General features: G+C 36.6%; 1 protein-coding gene across 9 annotated transcripts in view; it reads right to left on the reverse strand.

The window, feature by feature from the left end:
• Positions 1–22,846, reverse strand: part of PICALM (phosphatidylinositol binding clathrin assembly protein) — a 77,491-nt gene that overhangs the window by 42,719 nt on the left and 11,926 nt on the right. For all 9 annotated transcript variants that reach the window (XM_087937006.1, XM_087937004.1, XM_087937005.1 and 6 more), the window contains exons 2-6: positions 11,117–11,259; positions 8,894–8,969; positions 6,888–6,990; positions 5,290–5,383; positions 2,505–2,616 (exon numbers count right to left, since the gene is read on the reverse strand). In XM_087937006.1, coding sequence (XP_087793132.1) covers positions 2,505–2,616; positions 5,290–5,383; positions 6,888–6,990; positions 8,894–8,969; positions 11,117–11,259 — 528 coding nt within the window. The remainder of the gene's footprint in view (positions 1–2,504; positions 2,617–5,289; positions 5,384–6,887; positions 6,991–8,893; positions 8,970–11,116; positions 11,260–22,846) is intronic.

The following is a 22,846-nucleotide window of genomic DNA, read 5'->3' on the forward strand; positions in this document are numbered from 1 at the left end:
AACTACTTGCCCTAGTTTTTATCATTTGTGTGTGTGTGGCTTGTATCTTGTTCCATTTTTTTGTCAATCACAACTACCACCCTGGTCTTTAAAACATCAATTTCGAGATCCCTATTTTGCAGCATACAATCTAACATTGGTGGCAAATCATAGGTTCTTCACAAACACCAAGCTACATTCACCTATTCAAAAACACGAAGGGGACATGAACAACGAAGGGGACATCTCATACTCTTGCCTTGCTCCCTTCTCCACACTGAATTGCTTTCTAAATGTTCAATTACATACATGCTTTTTCATATACTGCTCTATTCCATAACCAACATTCGATCCACATTCATGTCGAATGTTCCATAATTCAAGCCTATTCAGTTTGTCAGACGCTTTCACTAAATATACAGTACACTTTTATATCTATAAATTTTTGAATGACCAGCTTGAAAGGCAAAAGTCTGATCTGCACAACCAATGTCTGGTATAGAGTAGAACTGTAGTTCTTAAATTGTGTTCATTCTCACCTTTTTACAATTTTAAACAAATATGCTTCCTAAATACGCTTAACCATTTAGTTCCTCTGTAGTTTTGCATTCATTTCTACTGCCTTCTTGTTTAAGAGAACAGTAACAGAATTTTTCCAGTAATCAGAAAGAGATTCAGCCTTCATGCATGTTAAACAACCCAGACTACTTCTTTCTAGGCAAACCAGAGTAATATCATTTAAAAACAATTTATAGGTTAACAAATGTTTTCCAGTTACATTTACACCTCATTATTTGTCCACATTCTTATGATCAATATTTTCGCGCCTTTTCATTGTTTCAGTATACCGTTTTGATTCTACTCTTCAAAACATGAACATTCTAATGCCAATCTCTAAATTATATATCCCCTCACTTCAGTCATCTCAAAACAACGTTATCACTTTCATTTCAAACTTTTAATGTAACTGGAACTGGGCTGCCAAAGAATTTAAATAAATCTTAATTTAAAATTTTAAGAATCCGAATCTTACTCATGCAGCTGGAGGCTCCTTGTTTCGTCCTCTTTGCTGCTTTCAAAACAAAATTTATGTCCGTCAAAATCAATCACCTATCCTTTTCAAATAATAAAATGGGATCACTGCAGCTCATGTTTAAACCAGGCTGCTGTTAAGAGTGACTTTCGGAAATTATGAAGAAAAACAATTATGGAAGGAAGTCTGGGCATAGTGAGATAACTCACAGAGTTCTCTGGTTGTCCATACCTGTTCTGCATGTCTTCCCATACACATAAGGGCAGCCTACAGCCACGATTAAGAATTAAATAATTTGTCACACACATTATTTACTCTGTTTAACCCAAGACTTTTAGTTTTGATGTTGCCTGATTCCCATTTATGCATTTGTGATTTTACAGCACCAAGGAGCATGCATGTACCTTGCTGGCAGGCAGCGCCATTGAACTTAATTTTACAATGCTAAGCTTATGCCTTATTGTACCCCAGACCTGTCCAGCTGCAGAATAATTAGTAAGTGATGAATGTACCAATTCTGCAACAATTCGGAGAATATCAAGAACAGGGCAGGAAGATATTTAATTTCCATTATTGTTGCTCTGCATATACAGGTAGTATTCGACTTATGACAGGCCAAAGTTCCAACAAACAACCCTCCCCAAAAGGGATTTACAACCCACTTTTGAAGTTACAAGTTGCTTCCTGCTAATGGTCACATGACTGCATTTTGGACACTCGGCAACCGATCCACATTTATGGCATCTGCAGTGCCCTGCAGTCACATGATCATGATTTACGACATTTTAGCCAGAACTGGTGTTTACTTCCAGTTTTCATGAAAATTCAGCCAATAGCGAACAATGGGTTCAACCATTGCAAAAAAGTTTCAATAACAGGTCTGGTCATGGGTGTCCCACCTTACCAATATAATTGCCAGGCACAATTACATTCATAAGTCGAGGACTACCTGTAGTCTAAAAAGTAGAAATTTAATTTATCAAGAACAAGACAAACTACAAATTGATTTGACATATATTCTAGCCTTCATTTCTTCTTCACATGGAATTGATTCATAGTGACTAGTGAAGTATGAATTTTGATTATAACATTAAAATCAATACACTGTATTAAATGGACATGTCTGGCCTGCTTACTCTATTCAGGGACTTAACATTTATCCTTAAATCAATCTAACAAACGTAAGTTATGACAACAAAACTTGAGTTAAGGTCAAATCTATTACCAACATTGCCACATTCCATAAAGAAGGAACAGAGAGAAAAGTGTAATTTGATTGTGTGGTGAATGGTTTTACAGAAAAATAATAATTTAAAGAACCGAATGTGCCAAAATTATTCTGAATCAGCTTGCATTCAGGATTATTTCTGTTTATATGTAAAGAAAGCTGTTCTTAAAGGCTGATGTGAAATCGTCTTGAAAAACAATGAAAATGAAATTCACAACCTTACTAAGTAAGTATAAGGAGTTGAGTGGTTGAGAAAGTTCTTACCCAGCAAATTAATTATCCCTTCATTATATGCTGCAAAAAGTCTAATGGTATCTTTGAAAAGGAGCATAAAGGCTGCATTAATTACACCATTTGTGAGTTCATTGCTGTTGACCTATAAAAAGAAAGAAAAGGGGGGGAGACGGAGAGAGAGAGAGAAGTTAAGTAAACTGGGAAAAAGCCCATCCACACTATCTTCTACTTCATATTGCAGATAAACTCAATCAGGTAGTCCTTGATTTATAACAGTTCATTTAGTGACTATTTGAAGCTACAATAGCACTGAAAAAAAGCGAGATGATCACTTTTCATACTTAATGACTGTTGCAGCGACCCCATGGTCATGCGATTGACATTCTGGACAATGCTACTTATTTATGACAGTTGCAGTGTCCTGGGGTCATGTAGCAATAGCACTTAGACCGGGGGTCTTCAAGCTTGACTGCTTTAAGGCTTGTGGACTTCAACTCCCAGAATTCCTCCTCCAGTCATGTTAGCTCAGGAATTCTGGGAGTTGAAGTTCACAAGTCTTAAACTTGCCAAGTTTGAAGACCCTTGACTTAGACTTATATACCGCTTCACAGTGCTTTACAGCCCTCTCTAAGCGGTTTACAGAGTCAGTATATTGCCCCCCAACAATCTGGGTCCTCATTTTACTGACCTTGGAAGGACTTTGGAAGGTTAACCTTGAGCTAGTCAGGATCAAACTCCTAGCACTGGGGGGAGTTAGCCTGCAATACTGTATTCTAACCACTGGGCCAACATGGCTCATGCTCATAAGATCCCCTTTTGCGACCTTCTGACAAGTAAAGTCAATGGGGAAACCAGATTCACTTAACAACTGTGTTATAACAACTGAAGTAATTCCCTTAACAAATGTGGCAGGAAAAGTCGTAAAATGGGGCAAAATTCACTGAACAAATTTCTCACTTAGCAACATAAATTTTGGGCTCAATTGTGGTCTAAAGTGGAGGACTACCTGCATCTGGTAGACACAATCCTACTTGACCCTTCTCCTGAAGAAGAGTTGAAGGGCACCCATTCCCTCTTTGCATTTTTGCAGAGACAAAAGTCTTCTCCCATAGTTGCACCGATGTTCTCAGACAGGCATCTCACAAAACACCCTCTGCTCATGCCTCAGAAATTTGGCAGCGAATGAGCTTATTTTCAACAGGGTGATTTATCCTTAACTTTAGGCTCTTTTACTGATGAAAACAAGATGGCAAATTTCCATTCTCACCTGTAGCCCTTCCCAAACTTCACAATTCAGCAAAAAAAAAAAAAAATCACATTAAAATATCCTTGCATAAATATTATGCCATATTGGGAAACTGATTTGCAGTTATTCATCCAGAATAATGCAACTATGTACAATGTAATTATGGAGAGAGAGGGGAAAAAAAACCTGCCCTTTTCTCATAAGTTTAAGTGGTTCTGCCAACATTCTGCTGTAGTAATGGAACGTGTGGGTAACCTTGGGAAAGAGCCAGTTTGGTCTAATGGTTAAGGCACCAGGCTAAAAAAACACGGGAGATTGTGAGTTCAAGGCCTGCCTTAGTCATGAATAAGCCAGCTGAGTGACTTTAGATCAGTCAGTGTTTCTCAGCCCAACTGACCTCGTAGGGTAGTTATTGTGGGGAAATAAGAGGAAGACATGTTGCGTATGTTTGCTGTCTTGGATTGTTTGTAAAGATAATAAAGGCGAGATACAAACAAGCCTGAGAGAAAGAGATATGCTGCCTTGGAATCAATCAGACAAGAGAAGGGGAAGCTGCCAAAGGCTTAATGCTCAGAGGAAGAAACTGAGGAAGGACTTGCCCTAATTGATCATGGGGTTAAAAGTTGGTGGCAGGAAGTTGTACCTTCAGACTTGAAAGATTCTGTTAATGAAGTCTTTCAATAAAGTAGATTTAGCCCATCTGGTTGTATTTTCTGTCTTGTTTAGCCAGGGGGATTGACGGCTATCTAACACAAACTAATGATGGCATTTCTTCTGGGCTATTTTGCCGAGAGAAAATTGAAGCAGGTTTCATCCCCCAATTTCAAATCTGGTTCTAATGAACAAAAGGCAGGCATAGCACCTAACTGCTAAAGGGCCCTCCAATGTTTCCAGAGCCATGTTCAACTTGTCAATTTTAAGATAAGTGGACTTCAACCCCTAGAATTCTGGAAGTTGAAGTTCACGCAACTCAAAAGTTGTCATGCTTGAAAAATACTGGCCCAAAGGAATAACATTTCCCAGCTTTGATTGTTCTCATCTGTACAATTAACAGAAGAACTCAGTGGAACGAAGTGTGGTCTTTCTACCTGGACCTACTAACAGTTCTGGGCTTCTACTCCATTCAGATATCAAGTTAACCATGTTTAAAGAAGCTGAAACAACTGTTAAGAATGCTCCCCCTTACATTTTGAAATTCAAACCAGGGTATGGATTCTAAACAGTGGTAACACAAACCATGTTTGAATACATTTCACCCAGCTATTAGTTCCGAACTACTGTTGATACAAAGTCTATTTTCTCTAACACAACAGTGTGTTTTAAATACTTCATGAATATATTTAGTTACATGCATATTTTTGTATCATGCAATATGTACGTTCTAACATATATATTAGGCAAACATAGATTTTTACTACCTTATGCAAATTTAACAGGTGTTTAGATGCCATTAAAGAGACATAAGTTAAATCAGATTAATTCAATAAGCTGAAAGCAATACAAGATTAATTCTGATCATTTAAAAGCTCCTGTATAATATTCCTTTGTAAGTAGATAAAATGACTTTACGTTGAAATCAAGCAGTGCATCCATCTGGTTTTGAATAATTGGTACAGTTTTTATCAGTTTTTCAGTATTCATTGTCCTCATGACTCCATCAGCTCTATTAAAAAAGAAAATAAAAATGGTTAGATCACTAAATGGATTTGGTATAATACCCGCCACACATATTTAAGACTGCTCTGGGTTTTTTTTCACTTCCTTTTTCTCATAAGGTAGCAAATTGGACTGGGCTTAATTTCTGAACTACCCTGCTTTTTCCCAATGAAATTATTTAGCGATGTAGTTTGCGTTGGAATTTCTAACATAAACAAACTGGAAGCTAGTTTGGGGTTTTAAGAACCAGATATGCTAGTAGATTTTCAAAAATTATCCTCCACATTCTTCAACTTCCATCCAATTAGAAGCTCTGGCTGTTAGCCTACAACATATAAATTTTGCACATGCATGTTTTCTGATGCCACTTATTTTCAGATCAATTGTGCCAACTACCCGGATCAGTACATCATGAATCTAATCATCAACGGGTTTTTTATTACTTTCCCTGAAACAAGTGTTTACTTTCCTTGAAGCAAACACAAGAAAAATGAAAGTGCTTGAGAACTGAGTCATTGCTTAATAGAATACACCACAGCTTAAAAAAAAAATCCCTCTGTGTTCACTCTGCATTGATCAGTTGTGTATGTGCATTTAAAATTTTAATTAAATAAATTTCTCCAGAGAGCAAAAACAATACAATTAAGCTAAAGTAAAATAGAGAAAAAATAAAAAAGTGAAAAAGAAATAGATAGAAAATAATAATAATAAAGTGGCTTCTAATCTTAACAGCAATAATATGTATGTTTATATTTTACTCAATCTCTTTAAGGCTCCATATAAATTACTTTCTTTCCATAATCTACCCCTTTAACCAGGAAATTCATAAACCAAAATTCCATGTTTTTCAGCAAAAAGTTCAGAAGGATTTCCAGTCGCTACTAAATGTAGTACAGGGAATCCTCGACTTACGACCACAACTGAGCTCAAAATTTCTGTTGCTAATTGAGACACTTGTTAAATGAATGTTGCCCCACTTTATGACTTTTCTTGCCAGGTGTTAAATGAATCACTGCAGTTGTTAAGTTAGTAACATGACTGTTAAGTGAATTTGGCTTCCCCATTGACTTGCTTATCAAAAACTCATAAAGTCACTGAATTATTGTTATTATTCTTTTTTCCCCATTACAACAATACGTCCAAAATTCTTGGTCCATTTATTTATTTGTCTCCATTTCTAATTTTAGCAAAAATTATACATTTCATTGTATATTAATTTTTGGAGGCTAATTTTGCTGTTGGTTTTCACTGCTTGTATGCTATTATTGTTTTGTTTTCGAATTGTTGCATATTGTCAGGGATTTTTAGCAGGGGTGATATAACAGTTAACTACAATAGTACTAATGTTTAAATTGTTTAAGCAATTTCGTGACCAGTTTTCAGAAAGGATCAGATCCCTGAAGCTTTGAAAATTATTTCACACCCTTTGAACTTTTATATTCTAAATTATTCCGCATATTTAAAGCAGATGCTGCAAAGAAGTGATGGATTTATCCGTGTGAAATACTTACCCTCTTTTTACTTTTGTAAAGTCAAAAGCTACTTGTCTGTAGGAAACTGCCTTCTCATTCAAATATCTGCTATATCTCCTGATAAATGTGGACATATCATATCCTAAAGGAAGCAAACAGAAAGCAAGTTATTTCTTACTATTAAAGGGGTACACTATGATATTTGAAGGCTTGCCAACGTATTATGTGTTTGAATCAGTAAGATAATTATCAGCAGCATATGTTTTGCTATGGACCACGTCAGATATTATGCCTTGAGTTCCCTCACTCCACCTTCATTTTGCTTACTGACGTCAAAAACTGGGACTACGAGTCGTGGGTTATTGATTAGCTTGAATAAAACTGCAATACATGCAACCCTCAACTGATAACTATAATGGACCTGCCCATTATGGTCATAAGTTGTAACACTGGTAAAGCGGGTCACTCATGTGACCAACTCAATTTTTACATCGTTTTATGTCGCAGTCATTCAGAAAAAACATGGCAATTATAAAAGCAAACCCATTTTTCATCGTGGGGTACTTTGCTGAAAACTGGACATGAAAACTTGGGCAAAAACATCCTAAAATGCAGTCACATGATTGGGAGATGTTGCAAATAGCTTTAAATATGGACTAACTGCCGAATAGTCATGTGACCTGGGGGGGCAGGAGGGGGGGGGGAGCTGTTGGAAGTTCCGAATCGGGCCATAAGAACCCCTGGGATGGTGCATTCTAAGTTTAAACAGTCACTAAGTGAATGGTCACAAGTCATGGACCATCTTTATAAAGTCTGACATCTTTCTCCTTCTCAATGTATTTTTGTAAAGCAAAAATAATAATAATAATGGGTGATTTGGAGCTGTGGCCGGCTTCCTTCACCACTGCTGCCTTTATCCAACATTACAGTAGTTGCCTTCAATCTTTTTCTATTTAACCTTCAAGCTTTCCCAGGATCTAACTTTTTCCTAGTTTCTGAGTAATTGCTAGAAAGCAAGAAGCCACACGTAAGCCTTGGTGAGTGATGCAGCAAAAATTTTCCTTGCTGTTTCTTGTTAATTTACTGGTTTTGAGACTGGTGCTTTTTACTGGCTGTCATTGAATCTATATTGAACTGAGGGTAGAAAATTAATCTTAAAACTGATCAGACATAGGAAAAAATATCCTGACATATGAGAGAAAATAACTTAATAAAAATAATCTTTTTGTTTTATGGATTAGTTATTTTAATTTATATTCTATTTTTCTACTAACTCTATACCCGTGCTTCACTATATGATTGGGTTTAATTTGTGAGGAGGAAAATAAGGTGAGGGGGAATTCTGCCTCTGCCTACCAGCATCCTGTCAGTGTGTGAGAGAGTTGAGGACTGTTTGGAAACTGAAACATGGAAACTGAAACGTATTTGCTGTGTGAGCAAGGAGTAAGGAGCCTGGGCGTGGCTTAGCTCAACTGTTCTGTACTAAAGCTGCTTGCTGCTATGAAACTAAACTGAAACTCCTCTCCTCTGCTTGTGTTTTGCATTTGGAACAGATTTCTTTTCAGGTTGGGAGGGGAAGTAGAACTCCTTAGCATCAGAGCATGTTAATAACAATATACGAAATGCTAATGCTCTGATGGTCATTTCAAAAAATCCTTTCTTAATGAGCACTTAGAAGCCAAGAGGAACATATGTGCCAAATTTCAAAGTTTGTAGGCTTTACTGTTCTGGAGATTTTGTGATGATGCGTGAGCAGTATTTTGCTTTTATATATATAGATTCAAGATGGCTAGAGACTTTTGATTTAAATGAGGGTGGATTTGTTGGAGCCCTGACACAAGCACTCAAGGCAACTAATGAAGTAAAAATATTTGTAAACATATGAACATGTTCTTCATGGAGAAAAAAAGGGGGCTTTTAGTTTCTGTCATAGTGCAATTCAGCTTTTCTTGCTAGAAAGTTTCATTAGATGTAAGACACAAAAGACTGAGAACTAAAACTATAAAACAAGTTAGAGATTATTTGACACAGATTGAATAATTTACCTTGCAAACCACTTTTGTCCAAGAAATTGCTCAAGTTAAACAATGTGTTTCTGGAAGCCAGGTACTGGGTAAAACGCTGGAAGGAATAAAATGATTCAGTTATTCATCTGGAATTGTACACGGCTCAATATATTTCTCATAGCGAATGGAGTTTAATATTCTGATAATCCAGTATATAAATGCAGTCTGTTCATCAGGTTAATGAAAACCATTGTGAGCCAACAGATTCCTCTGGAAATGAATATTAGGAGAAGAACTGCTAGCCTGTAATCCCATAAAAAGTGACACTGATTGCAAATCTTGTCAGAGTAACTAAAACTTTCTCTAAAAGTTAAGAAACACGGCTAATTTGCTTTAAAAACTGGATCGTTTCTCCACTGGCCTACTTAGAACAATGCAGACAACTGTATGGAAAGCCATTTTAGTCATTTAATCAGTCACGATTTAACCATGTGGTTAATGATGCTCATTTTGGATGACTCATACCTAGCCCATTAATTTCTCAGTCTTGTCTAGCCCACAGCTTCCTGTTTCTTTACTGATAAAGTTCTCACTAATGCCAAAGACATGAATTGCATGGTATAAATAAAAGTATTGTAGTATAGAAGTATGAGGAAAAGAGCTAGTTTAATACTCCAAATATATTTCTCAGAATGATATAGCATCATTGTTCTGTAAATATACTGGTCTGCCCCACCCCTTTTCCTAGGAAAATTATATACCTGAGACACAAGTTAGTACAGGCAATATTAAATAGGCAAACCAAAAAGCATTGTTTCTGCTCACAGAAGAGGATTATAATTGGAGCATTGCTCTACTTTTAATTGGGACAATTGGAAATTGTTTTTAGTTAAAAGGGTTTAAGAAACACTATTCTTTAGGAGAATGGAAGCCAAAATTCATGAAAAGGCACAATTCACATTACACCTCAGAATATATTCTGAATACAGGTAGTCCTCAAGATATAACAGAGCCTGCCCATTAAGGTGGCATGTCATGATGGCCCATAAAACAGGTCGGTCATGTGACCAACCCAATTTTATGGCCTTTTTTGTGGCATCATTAAACCAACATGGCAGTCATTAAGTGAACCCAGTGTTTGCTACAGCTGTCAATTTCTGGCAAAACAGTCATAAAACACAGTCATGTGATTGAAGGATGCTGCAAATGTGGCCGAGTTGGTAAGCACCCAAGATGTAGTCACATGACTGCACAGCAGGGTGGCATGACCATCAGAACTTCAGAAACATGTTACAATTCCCTTTTTTTAAAGGTAGGCCATAACTTTGATCGGTCACTAAGCGAACAACTGTAAGTCGAGGACTATCTGTAGTGGCATTAAGAGATTTCAAAATTCATCTTTTTTCCCCCCCAACAGTATATCATAGTGCATAGTATATGAAGATTGTATATGAAGATTGAACTAAACATAAAAACTGAGTGGAAGTAGGAATCAACCTATAGCCCCCATGTAAAGTTTTACCAGTTTGTCTTTCAAGATGAGGGTATACTTAAATACCTCCTTTAGAGATAAAGAGACAAGGGATCACTTACCAAGAACCATAGGTGCATGTACATGGACACAAAATATACAGCCGGCGGAAATCCTTAAAGTCAAGGAGCGTAAGGCACATCATTTTCTCAGATAAATTTGTATGGAATTATGTACAGGATTAACATCTATGGTTACCTTCATATTATACAGTATATGGATGTTGCTAAGTCTGTATATCTTTAGTAATTATGGATGAGCAATTTTTCAAAGTTACTGCTTTTCCTGAACCTTGTCCCCTCTTTTGCTTACTATGGTTTAATCATATAATAACTAACAAGTATCATTTAAAATATAATGTCCTTCCAGGCTGCTTTTTGTTTTGAAACTAGCAGACTTAGCCCTTTTAAACTTAAGGTGCAAATACGCTTGTGATACCAAAATATACCAGTCTTCCTTCGTGTGTAAATTGGATTGTGATATATTCTGGTGTTTTGCTCTCCGATATGTATTTGCTAGCCCTTTCTTTGTCTTATTTATTATTTTTGAACTATTTTTTTTTACTCCCTGATGGAAAGGAAAGCCACCAGGGAGAGAAAAAGGACCCACACGTATCTCTGAAGCAATATTCCCAGGCCTAGCAACTGGCCATAATTGCTGGTAATTATAGGAAAGGGGGGTCCAGCATGTTTCACAGGCACTAATTGAAGTATAAGAGAAGCAGGTGTTACCTCATTTCCATGAACCATGAGATGGTGAGTTGTGATGAGAGATTTGAAGACTACTACCCAGCTACTGTTGGTTGTCCTTTCAAATAGGCTGTCTGCCAACTGTGGGATGTTTACGTTCATGTCATTTGTACACAGGATTAAATCTGCAAAAAAGAAGGAAAATGCATATTGATATTTCAAGCCAAACAAGCTCCATTCAATTAGGAAAAAGCTTCTTGTTCCTCCAGGTATATGAAGAGCACAACTGGATCTAACTGTGCCTCTTACATTCTAGATCCCATGTGTGGGGAGCCATCATCCTTCCTCCTAGAAGAATGAAATATTTTGAGGTATATTTTAAAAAAGGCAGAATACTGTATTTTCCTAAATGAGAAATGGAGAAACGTGTTTTTTTAGAGGCAGGAAGCAGACTCAATCTTAATAGCCCCTCGCCTCCAGCAGATATTTTGTGCCCATTAAGAAAGACAGGGCCAGACTATCTACAAAATAAAAGACTTTCGGCTCCAGGGTGATAGGGTTAAGAAGAAGAGGACACGACCCTTCAAGACATAATAGGATTAACCCACTACCATTTAGCAGAAGACACAGAACTCACTACATTGCACAATCTCCTAAGGCCCTTATGGCGAACCTATAGCATGAAAGCCAGAAATGGTATGCAAAGCCATCTCTCCGGGCACACCAGCTGTTGCCCATTGCTCTTCTGGGTTCTGGTCTTCGTGCATGCATACGTGCCAGAAACCGGAAGCTCAGTTTCCCAGCATGTGCACCGGGGAGCTGCTCTTCCAGTTTCTGACACTCCCATGCCCGCATGTATGCGCTCCCATTTCAGCACTTGGTGCCGAAAAGGTTCATCAACACTGTCCAAAGTTTATTTCAGTCATTGCATCATCTCAGAACAGTCCAAACTTCAACCATTTAGGTTTAGTAACATGGTTGTTAAGTTAATCTGGCTTCCCCAATGAGTTTGCTTGTCAGAAGGTCTTAAAAGGGGAATCATGTGACCCCAGGGACACTGCAACGGTCAGAAATGTGAGTTAGTTGCCAAGCATCTAAATTTTGATCAGGTGATGCTTGCAATTGTTGCAAGTGTGATAGCAGGTCATAAGTCAATCTTTTCATTGCTGTTGTAACTTTGAACCAACACTAAACGAACCATTGTTAAGCCAAGGATTATCTATACAATGCTCTACAGAACATCTACAAAAGAAAAGAAGGAATCTGCAAAGCAATGACCTAAGACATTCAAGAAATAATGTTTAGAAAAGTCGTACGGGTAGTCCTCAACTTATGACCACAATTGAGCCCAAAATTGATGTCACTAAGGGAGATTATTTCTTAAGTGAGTTTTGCCCCATTTTATGACTCTTCTTGCCATATTTTTAAATGAATCACTGCAGTTGTTGAATTAGTAACACGGTTGTTAAGTGAATCCCACTGACTTTGCTTGTCAGAAGGTTGCACATAACTCCAGGACATTGCAACCATCATAAATATGAGTCAGTTGTCTGGCATCTGAATGTAAATCATGTGACCATGGGGATGCTGCAGTGTGAAAAATCAGAAGTGTATAAAAATGGTCATAAGTCACTTTTTTCAGTGCCGCTCTAACTTCAAACAGTCACTAAATGAACTGTTGCAGCACTGTAATAGTAGGAAGACAAAAATTAAGTAAAATCATGAACTTTACTGCTCTAATTTTTACTGCTAAATTAACAGGGATGATGAAATTTACAGGGAGAAAAAGAGTTTAAAACAGGAAGCTCAACCAGTGGATCATTATCTTCAGATAATTTCTCAACACCTTCCTAAAAGACTGTTTTAAATTTATATCAACAAAAGACAGCTTTTTAGACATCTAATATCTATTATGATAACATCTATCATGCTACTGCTTGTAAAAATGAATTATTCACTCAGACATCTGCTTAGAAAAGCTTGTTGAAAGCTGAGAATTACATTTACAAGAAGGTAGAAGAAGAATCAGAGTTTTTGGTCTCTTATGGAACTGTCTTCATGTGGCTAACTGTAGGTCTAAGGAGGCAAACACCTTTTAGAGCCTTGTTAGCAACTTGATAGTTAGAAAAACAGGTTTCTGGCCCTCTGTCAGCACTTAATTTTTAATTTAAATATCTGCCATTCTGGTTCCATATAGCTCCCACACAAGGCCAAAAAACAGTCAAGGCTACCTTAAGGAAGTACAGACAAATACAGCAAATCACACATCTACACCCTACTCCAAAGTGCTTCTTTGCTTCAGCCCCTAATACTAATGTTCTAAGTGTTAGTAACTTCTAGTTTATGAAATTGCTCAGTATTATCCATGAGTATCAGGGCTTTACTAGAACCTGCCTCCACAAAGTAGATGAATAGAGAAAAAGCAGTCTTGACAATTAGGAATAATTAAGCTGGTTTACACAGAGACCACTAAAAAGAATCAAGTTACTCTATAACAAGGTTAGAGACTTGCAGCCAGTGATTTACTTAAGTGATTGAGCTGGTTAAAATGTTAAAGAAGCATTACAACCATTTAAGACAGTTGCATTGCCAAGTTTAGTTTAATGGTTTTAATGTCAGAAAGGGAGGGGGGGTCAATAAGAAAAGGAGGAAATGTGTATATGCAACTATTTACAGGAAAACCTTATTCTTAATATCTTATTTGGATGAAATTTCTTTATGTGGATGATTTTTGTTTCCACAAATGAAGTATTGGAAATATACATTGTCACCACTTCCTGAACGAGACCAAATTGCTTCCTGCCTCTGATTCTCATGACTAAATGCTAGCTTTCGATCTTGGTCAACCACACAACTCATTGAAAAGGCTGGCTTTGTTCATTTATGGAATTTATATCCTGCCTTTTTCCCAAATATGTTCAAAGACTAACCAAACAATGGAGCTCTATTATTAAACACAATTAGATACATAAACATATTAAAACACAATGAATAAAAAGCAATGTCCAGTATGTCTCAGAATTTTAGCATTCATGTCTGCTTCCACAAAGACTTGCTTAAATAAAAATGCTTTAATATGCAATTAGTTTCCCAAGACTAATTTAGATTTGGCTTTTCAGTTTTCCGTCTTCTTTAGTTTAGATCAGTTTATAAGAAAAGTGATTGTGAACTAAATTTATAATTTCAATTAAACCAAACTGAAGTTTATTAGCTTGCAATGTAAGGGCTTACAGTTATTCAAAATTAAAAGGAACATCTCAAATTCAACCTGCATTTGATTCTATGTCAAGGCACTATCTGGACAAGGCAATTTATGGGATGAACAAAAATGAGTGGAATGCTGAAATAATTCAAGAAATTTCCAAGCTGACCAAAGCACACCCTCCAGATGCAAAAACAGCTGCTTTAAACTCAAAATGAAGCTCTGCGAATTTAAAATAGTTCAAATTCAAAATGCTTCTGAACACAGAAACATTCAGTATGAAAGTTTGTTTTTCTTAGCCCAGCAGAGAGACAATATAATCTAGATAGAACAAAGCAAGGAAACTGATGACCCATTTCACTTATCGTTGCCTTTTTCTCTTTGGCTCTTTGAACTTTATGACTCCTAATAATTTGCTTACACCTTAAAGTTTATCTGAGCATGTAATCATCTCTGAGAGCAATCATTAAGCCAGGCAACACAGTGTAATATACCAATTGTTCAAAGGGTAGATGCAAAAAGTGGTTAAAACCACACAGATTTCCAACTTTTCCATATGCTTTATTATTTCATCCTTGACTTCTCACCTTAAAGGAGCCCAAAATTTTCATCATGTGTCACGAGAAACACTAAGTTGAGCACCCTCATGACCAACTGTATTATTTACACCCAGCCGTTACTATTTTTAGACATAACTCAAGGCAGCAAACATACCTAATATTTCTCCTTCCTCCTGATTTTCTCACAACAGCTCTGTGAGAAAAGATGGGAAGAGAGAGAATGTGACTGGCCCAAAGTCACCCATCTGACTTTTAGTTTTTACAACCTCTTTGGCAGTGGTTATTAAGTGAATTCCATGGTTATTAAACAAGTTAAAGCATTCCTATGATTGGTTTTTTGTTTTTTTTGCAGAAACCAGCTAAAAGGGCCTGTTTCCAGTAAAAATAAATAAATCATAAATTGCATCATGTGACCATAGAATGCTGCAACCGTATCTTAAAAGTGAGCCAGTTAAAAGTGAGCCATCTTAAATATAGTTGGAACACCAGAACTGGGGTATAACTATCTTTTTTTTGGGGGGGGGGGGTCTATTGTAAGTTTGTAGCAGGTTTTTTTTCTCTCTTATATAAAGTAAGTTTTACTGCACATTTTCTAAGACATTCTTTTGGCTAGAAGTTGAGTAGCATAAGCGCACCAACGTGCCTGCTGTCCCTGTCCTATTGTTTCTTTTATATTTTTCTATTATTATTTTTCTTATATGTATCCATGTATTCATAACTATGTTTTTACTTATACCTATTATCTTGTAAGCAATTGACAAATAAAAATAAAAATAAATAGATAGATAGATAGATCCTTCCAAACATATAGTTGCCATCAACATTATTATGATGGCTGAATTAAGTATTCCTTATTGTGAGGCTATATGCCTCTGAATACTACTCAGAGAAAGTGGGACTGCTGTTTTCACAAAATGCCTCTCCATTTCTTAAAACCATCTGATTGGGCACTAGAAATCAGAATTGTGATTTGGAGGAACGTTAGTCCGATTCAGCAGGGTTTTTTCCATGCGCTCGTGCTTATAAGCATCAAGACAAAACTAAGTAAATTTTCAGTCTACAGGAAACACATACTGATTTTCTAGTAGTCTGGGTCCACCTGGGGAGAATACAGCAATAAAAATCCAATTTTAACAGGCATTCACTAGACTTGTAAGTAGGCCAGATATCCAACAGCATGAGTTGAGAGCAAGATGAAATGTACAAAGGTCACACAACCTCGGTAACAGCATTGTCCTGTGAACCAGAATATCTGTGTTGCAACTTTTTAAGTCTTGCTTTTTTTAATCAAGCAATAAAGTACTGTTGTGTTTTAACTGTAATTCTGCAAGAAAGCCTCAACTATTCAGTCTTCAATTCCTACTAGTCACCAGACAACCAATACAAGTTGGGAAGTAGCAATGGAGTGTGATATCCTTTTATAAACTTTTCTAATGTTTTTTAAAAGGATGTCATACAATACTAAATGGAGATGCGTTGACAAAAACAAAGAAAGCATATTGTACATCAAATGAATGCAATTACTCATAAAGAAATACAGTTAATATTTGAGTTACATGAAGTAGTACAAATACTGATAATTGCATGCTGCTCAAGAATAACAAGAATAATAACAAGAATAATAACAATAACTCCACAAAGTACAGCAACCATTTTTAAAATAGAAATAATAGAAAAATACATTTACAATTGGACTTTATATTGATGCCACTAGAAATATCATGTCCTGAAAAGAAATTGGGAAACCAAACAATGCCCCTTAGAAAAGGCAGTAACTACTTCTATATTGTTGCCAAAATAATTACATTCACACGCCCATTAAGTTATCAGAGTCACTTAACTTAAAGGAAACTTCCAGTTATCGGTTTTTCACTCAACGGTGTCGGAAGCCCCCCACCCACCCATGAGAATGAAATATTTTGGGGAATATTAAAAGAGACAGGATCTTAGAGGCAGAAAGCAGCTTCATTCTTCCTGCCATAGGAAAATAGCCTCAAGCAGAAACTTTAAGAGGTTGGTAATTTTGGAATGGAGATTTTGTATCCATTCAAAAACATTGGGCCAATCTATTCATAAGCAAAGAGACTCCAAATAAACAACACAAGAAGCCAAACCTGACAAGATTAGCTCAGACAAACACCTAGGATTTGCACTTCCCTTTTTGCCTGATCAGTACATGACCTCATAGGAGTCTGGCAACAGCCATTAAAATATTAAGGGACACATTCTTATACAGGAACAGGCATCCCAATAGCGAAGCCCCAAAGAATGTATAAAAGCCCACCTATCCCAACCCCATTTGGTCAGCCACCCTAGAAACATGCTGCTGTCACTGAAGTTTCTGGAAAACCAAATAAACAGAGGCCTTCTTTCCTGCACCAGCCTGCATTTTATTTCCAGAGTCTTTCTCCCAGCTTGGAACCAGACCAGATTTTTATTCCAACAAAAATAACTGAACAAAAGTTAATATGCATCAATTCAAAATCACCAGCTTTGTTATGCTGCATGTAAGAATTCTTTTCTTTTAAAATAAAATGGCAACAGGCAATGTGATTATCTTTCTATCCTCAAATTATAATGTACATTTTCTTGACATTCCTATTTGTCATTAGATAGGAAGCAGGAATTATCATGTAAAGGAAAAGTATAATAAAATACTAGAGAAACCAGCCTTAAATATGGATTTGTTTATAAACTAGAATTTAAACCACAATGCCAATTTTGCACAAACCAGGGATCTTGGGAGTTCAAAGCATCCTAAAATAAAATTACCAAGTGTGGCTAATTCTGTTTTGGGGACACATAAAAGAAGTAATGGCCCTTGGGAAGGCACTTTCCTGTTATTAATATACAACAAAGTTGTGATGTATGTGATCTATCAACTGTGTCACTGTATTCCAATCCCTTTAACAGTATTTTCAATATGCCCACTAGTAAGAAAAATAATCCCAAAACAGAAATATAAAGGAAAAAGAAAGGAATCCTGACAGTTTAGTATTTCAGCAGCATGTTGCAAATAACAACAATACACATTCCCTATAAAGTGATGTCACCGGATATATCCTCAGATTAAATCTTATATCGATAGATGAGAAAAACATTCTGACAAATGAAGTATTAAGAGACAATACAAGTTTGGAAATCAAGTTCTAAAAGCACCAGAAGCTTAAGATGTCAAAGCGTGTAGCTGATCAAAGTTACATTTTCTTCCTGTTATTAAAAAAGAGGGAATGAAGGCCTTAGTTATAATTATAACCTTTCTGCTAATTATCATCCTGCACATTCTCAGCAGGCACATTAAATAGTCTTCACTGTATCGAGTACAAGATCTGATGTTTGCTTTTATTTATTACTTATCGCTAAAATTTGTAAATGGTTCAAGTCTTAGGTGGGGCCCAAATAATAAGGTCAATAGAGAAATACAGGTAATCCCCAACTTACAACAATTCATTCAGTGGCCATTCAAAGTTACGACCCTGAAAAAAGTGACTTGTTTTTCACACTTACAATCACTGCAGCATCCCTGTAGTTATGCAATCAAAATTCAGACCAACTTAGCAACTGGCATATATTAATTGATGGCTGCACTGTCCTGGGATCACATAATTACTTTTTGCAACCTTCTGTCAAAGTCAATTGAGAAGCCAATTCACTTAACCATATTATTAAGTACTGCAGTTGTTCATTTAATAACTATAGCCAGAAAGGTTGTAAAATGGGGCAAAACTTAATAATTGTCTTGCTTAGTAACAGAAATTTGGGGCTCAAATGAGGTTGTACATCAAAGATTCTTGTAAAGTACAACAGGGTTGTTTATATGAATATTGCAACAGATCTACATATCTGGCATCAATCATTTCCATCCATCAAGACCCAAAGGCCTTCTAAAACAGAGCTGCTTTTGCTAATTACTGCAAAGCTAAATGTGGAAACTTTGATGGGTGCAAAGCTATTCCTAGGAGGGCAGCTTCCACAAATAATGCTGCCTCTGATCTCCTTAAATTTACTATCTAGTTTGGTTTATTGCTTTAAGTATGTATGTGCCCAAGTGGCAGAGCCTCATGGAGGGGGGGCATGCAATGGCCTTCTAAGTGCACAATGGGCACCGTACCATACTAAGATCTGCCAAATCTAGATTCAAATTCAAATTCCTATCACTGCAATGCTATACTGCTGCTGTACTGCTGCTGTAAGAGGAGGATATTATAGGAGCCTCACAGAGGACCAATGCACTTTAAGAGACCTAAATGTGTATTCTTACTTGTTCCACTGGATTCCCAGCCATTTTGATGTACTGCAGCAAAATTGCAAAGCAGCTTAAAATGCATTTATTGCAGCATGAATTTTCCTAAATGGAGGCATTTATCTGATGGGCATCAGTGGGAAGGGGTGTGCTCAATTATGAACTTACAGGGAAATAAAATATGGGCAGCATAGAGGATTGTTACTGCGTTGACTTCAGGCATTCATAAAGCAATGGTCTCTAGTTTACTACTGTAGGTGGAAATCTTGTGGTCTTCAGCTGGCCAAAAATCTTATTTAGAAGCGTGTCCCAACAGACTTAAGGTTGCCCATCTCTACTGCAGATGCTCTGAATGCATTATTAAAGCAAGAACCACATCCCTGTTCTCTTTCACTAAGTAGCCAGTTGCCAACCTTGATTTGTTTACTGCACTTACTTTTCCCAGGTACTCACACCATCTCTGAATGTAAGAGACTCCATTTAGCTATTATAATCAATTCACTGATAAAGAGTTGTGATCCATAAATCGGAGGCAACCCAAATGCCTTTATTAAAAACTGTCTGTTTCCAAAGTTTTTGATATAGGTTTATCCAAAGCAGGCAATAACCTACTCTGCACTATTTCATATGCTAATGCAAGCAGTTATGGGCAAATCTCAAAGTAACACCCCTGGACTGTAAGCTGCATGGTTAGCAATAAGTTCCCTGATTTAATTCAAGAAACTGGTTTACTGGTTGTCATCCATAAAACCCTCATGGCACAGGGTCAAGTCAACCAAGAAATTGTCAAGGCTTAAATACTATCGCATTGTTGAAATAACTGAAATATTATTAAACTGAAGATATACAAGTCTATATGAACTATCTTCGATCTTTAGATAGTATTCAATATCATGAAAGAAACACATTAATTGCATCATTTCATTGACATAAATTGCAATGGGACTGTAATGCTACCTAGGATTAATGATAGAGGCCAACTTAAAACTATGAAGCTCTGAAACTGAGAAAGTTAAGCTGTAACAGGAAATATATTTTGTAGCTACTGTTTCAGATCTCCTGACATTTCCACTGCTGTTCTTCAGATTCATGTCCTTTTCTGGGAAAACCTAATTCCATTTTTTTTTCATTTGTTCCATTTGTTCTTTAAATATCTTGTAGAGCCAAGGGTCAATGATAGAAGAATATTAGCCAAGCTCTCATTCAAGAACTTTAATAAAACTAAAAAGAATGTGACAAATGACCTCTCACTGATGCAATATCCTGTATTAAGTTCATGTTATTTTTACAGGAATAGCTTAATAAATCACCACTGAAAAATATGAACATAACCAACTCACCAATTCATGTTTTCTACAATGTTATGCACAATTATGTACTGGTCCTAGCAAGTGATACTTTTTTGCACTCAACAGCCAGTCTTACAAGCACAGTTGTGAAAACACCACATTTGTGCACTGACCACTCCTGATGCTTCCATCTTCTTGAGCAGGAAATGTAAATACAATTTTGAAAGGGAATGAGGCATTGGCTCAGTTGTTTGCAGTTAGTTCTCAGGTAACCTTTCCCACTGTGAACTGCTTACTAGAAAGCACATGATGAACTGGCTTTAACTAGTTTTTACATTTCTTCATTTTATATGCAAATATCAAAAAGTACTTTCCTGCTTTTCCAATTGGAGATAGCCAGTTTCAGTCCCTCATCTCTCTCAACTGTTCTTTATGCCAGGGGAAAACCCATTTGCATTTCAGATCTGTTTGACAAGAAGCACCCCAAATATCAATTGTATTGTTAGCTTTATCATATTCTACATCAGTTTACATCACAAATAATCAACAGAATAACATGTTCTGAATCTTTTCTCAAGAGATAACCAGCATCTCATCAGTAATCCCAATTTGCATTAAACACAAAAAAGCTGTAGACATAATTATGGGGGGAAAACCCACTGTAATCAGCAATTCACCCATGTGCCTGAGAAATGAATTTCCAGACAGACTCAAATGTGTGTCATCTGAGCCTCAGCTGAGCTTTCTGAAACTTTTAGCACAGACTGAATATACATGTAAAAAAACCTAGCAAACCACCAAGTACTTTATCTCAACCTACTGTCCAAAAACAGACCGATAGATTATGAGAAATAATAGCTAACTACCTCTTTGGAAAGAGTATGGGTATCAATTTAGCTCACTGCAAATTAAGTCTCTTCTGTATTGTAGTTAGTATGGATATATTTCAAGGTTACTTATAAGTATCCGGAATAGTACCAAAGAATATATTTTTACAGTCTATATGGTTTATGAGACAAGCAGGTTTTATTTAAATGGCTGCTACACAGCATGTCAACTTAAACCCACATATTTCCCTCCCTGTTATTAGTTTTGAAACAGAATCCTAGAATTTTATTTTCATGAGGATTACTGAAATATGAACTAGCTGGAACAATATTTGGCAAATAAAACTGCAATCCATAAGTATAGCTGGAATCAAACTATCATTAGAAAGAGTCAAAGAGATTAAATTTGACTATATATTTTGAAACAAACCTATCCTGCTTTGTTCTATAACAGGAACTGGAATTATATCAAAGTGGCAATCATAAATGTGCTTAGCCTGAAACATGTTTATAATCTAAAAGATGCATATGGATTCACAGCACATTATGTATGATATTGCTCCATTATTGTGGGTATCACAGAGTTACACCATCTTGGTACATTTGTGTTAGGCTTCTTAAACAGAGTAAATAAAAGCATTATTTGTTGATTTTTAAGATATAAAACATTTTGTTTTAAAATAGGCAGAGCTAAAATTATTCTATGGTATATGGTCTCTCCAAGGTCACAGCTGTCAGTAACTAACACTAACTAGTTTAGAGATAAGATAACACTATAGGGGCATCTAACTCCATAAACAGAGCCAAGGTCAAAGGATGAGACAGATCAGTGTGTCTCATATAGAGGAGCAGAATTAATAGAGGTTTGTATGAGGGAGGGAGGGAGGTTGGTTAGTTAGTATGCTTTGTGAACGTGACTAACTGGAGATAAATGTTTCATATATTTCCAATACTTAATATTTTAGGACGCTCAGCAATCTTTCCCAGTAGAAATGGTGGGGGGAGATAAATATGCTATCATAAAGTAGCCTTTGCTGCTTACTGTAAGATAGCATATCTATTCCCCACACCCGTTTAAAACATCAGGACTCAACATAACTCAACATCTCATTCCTAATATTTGGTGGAATTAATGTTATAATAGTGCTGGCAATTCCTTGAGATTTGTGACATTAAAATGTTTCTATTTTATTTTTGAGCATTATTTAGGAGTACGGCAGAACTCATAGCACATAGTACCTGGTTGCTGATCCATGCTTTATTCCAAATTCCAAAGATAGCACCAGTGATCAATCATCTTTAAAAACCTAGAGCTCTCACTGAAACAAGACTGATCAGATTACCTAGAAGTGGTATTGGAGAAGTAATTGGAAGATAACTCATTCTCCTCCATGCTGCATTGAGAGCCCAGGATGGGTTGACTCCTTCCTATGATGTCATTTAGCTGAGTCTGTACTAAAATATAAAAGCCAGCCTCGGAAGAGACCTCAGCTTTTGACTCAGCTCCTTTCAGTCAGTAGCTGTGTCTCTGAAAGCTTCTATTAGATAACACCCACCAGCCATCTTCAGTGCCATTTTTCCTCATTTCAAGTAAGGTTGGGAGTAGCGTTGCCAGAGCGCTGTTCAGGCAAGTTGGGCAGCGTCTGTAGAC

This window comes from Pseudonaja textilis, chromosome 7, assembly GCF_049901715.1.
Source record: "Pseudonaja textilis isolate UNSWEBS1 chromosome 7, rPseTex1.2, whole genome shotgun sequence".
Taxonomy (NCBI): domain Eukaryota; kingdom Metazoa; phylum Chordata; class Lepidosauria; order Squamata; family Elapidae; genus Pseudonaja; species Pseudonaja textilis.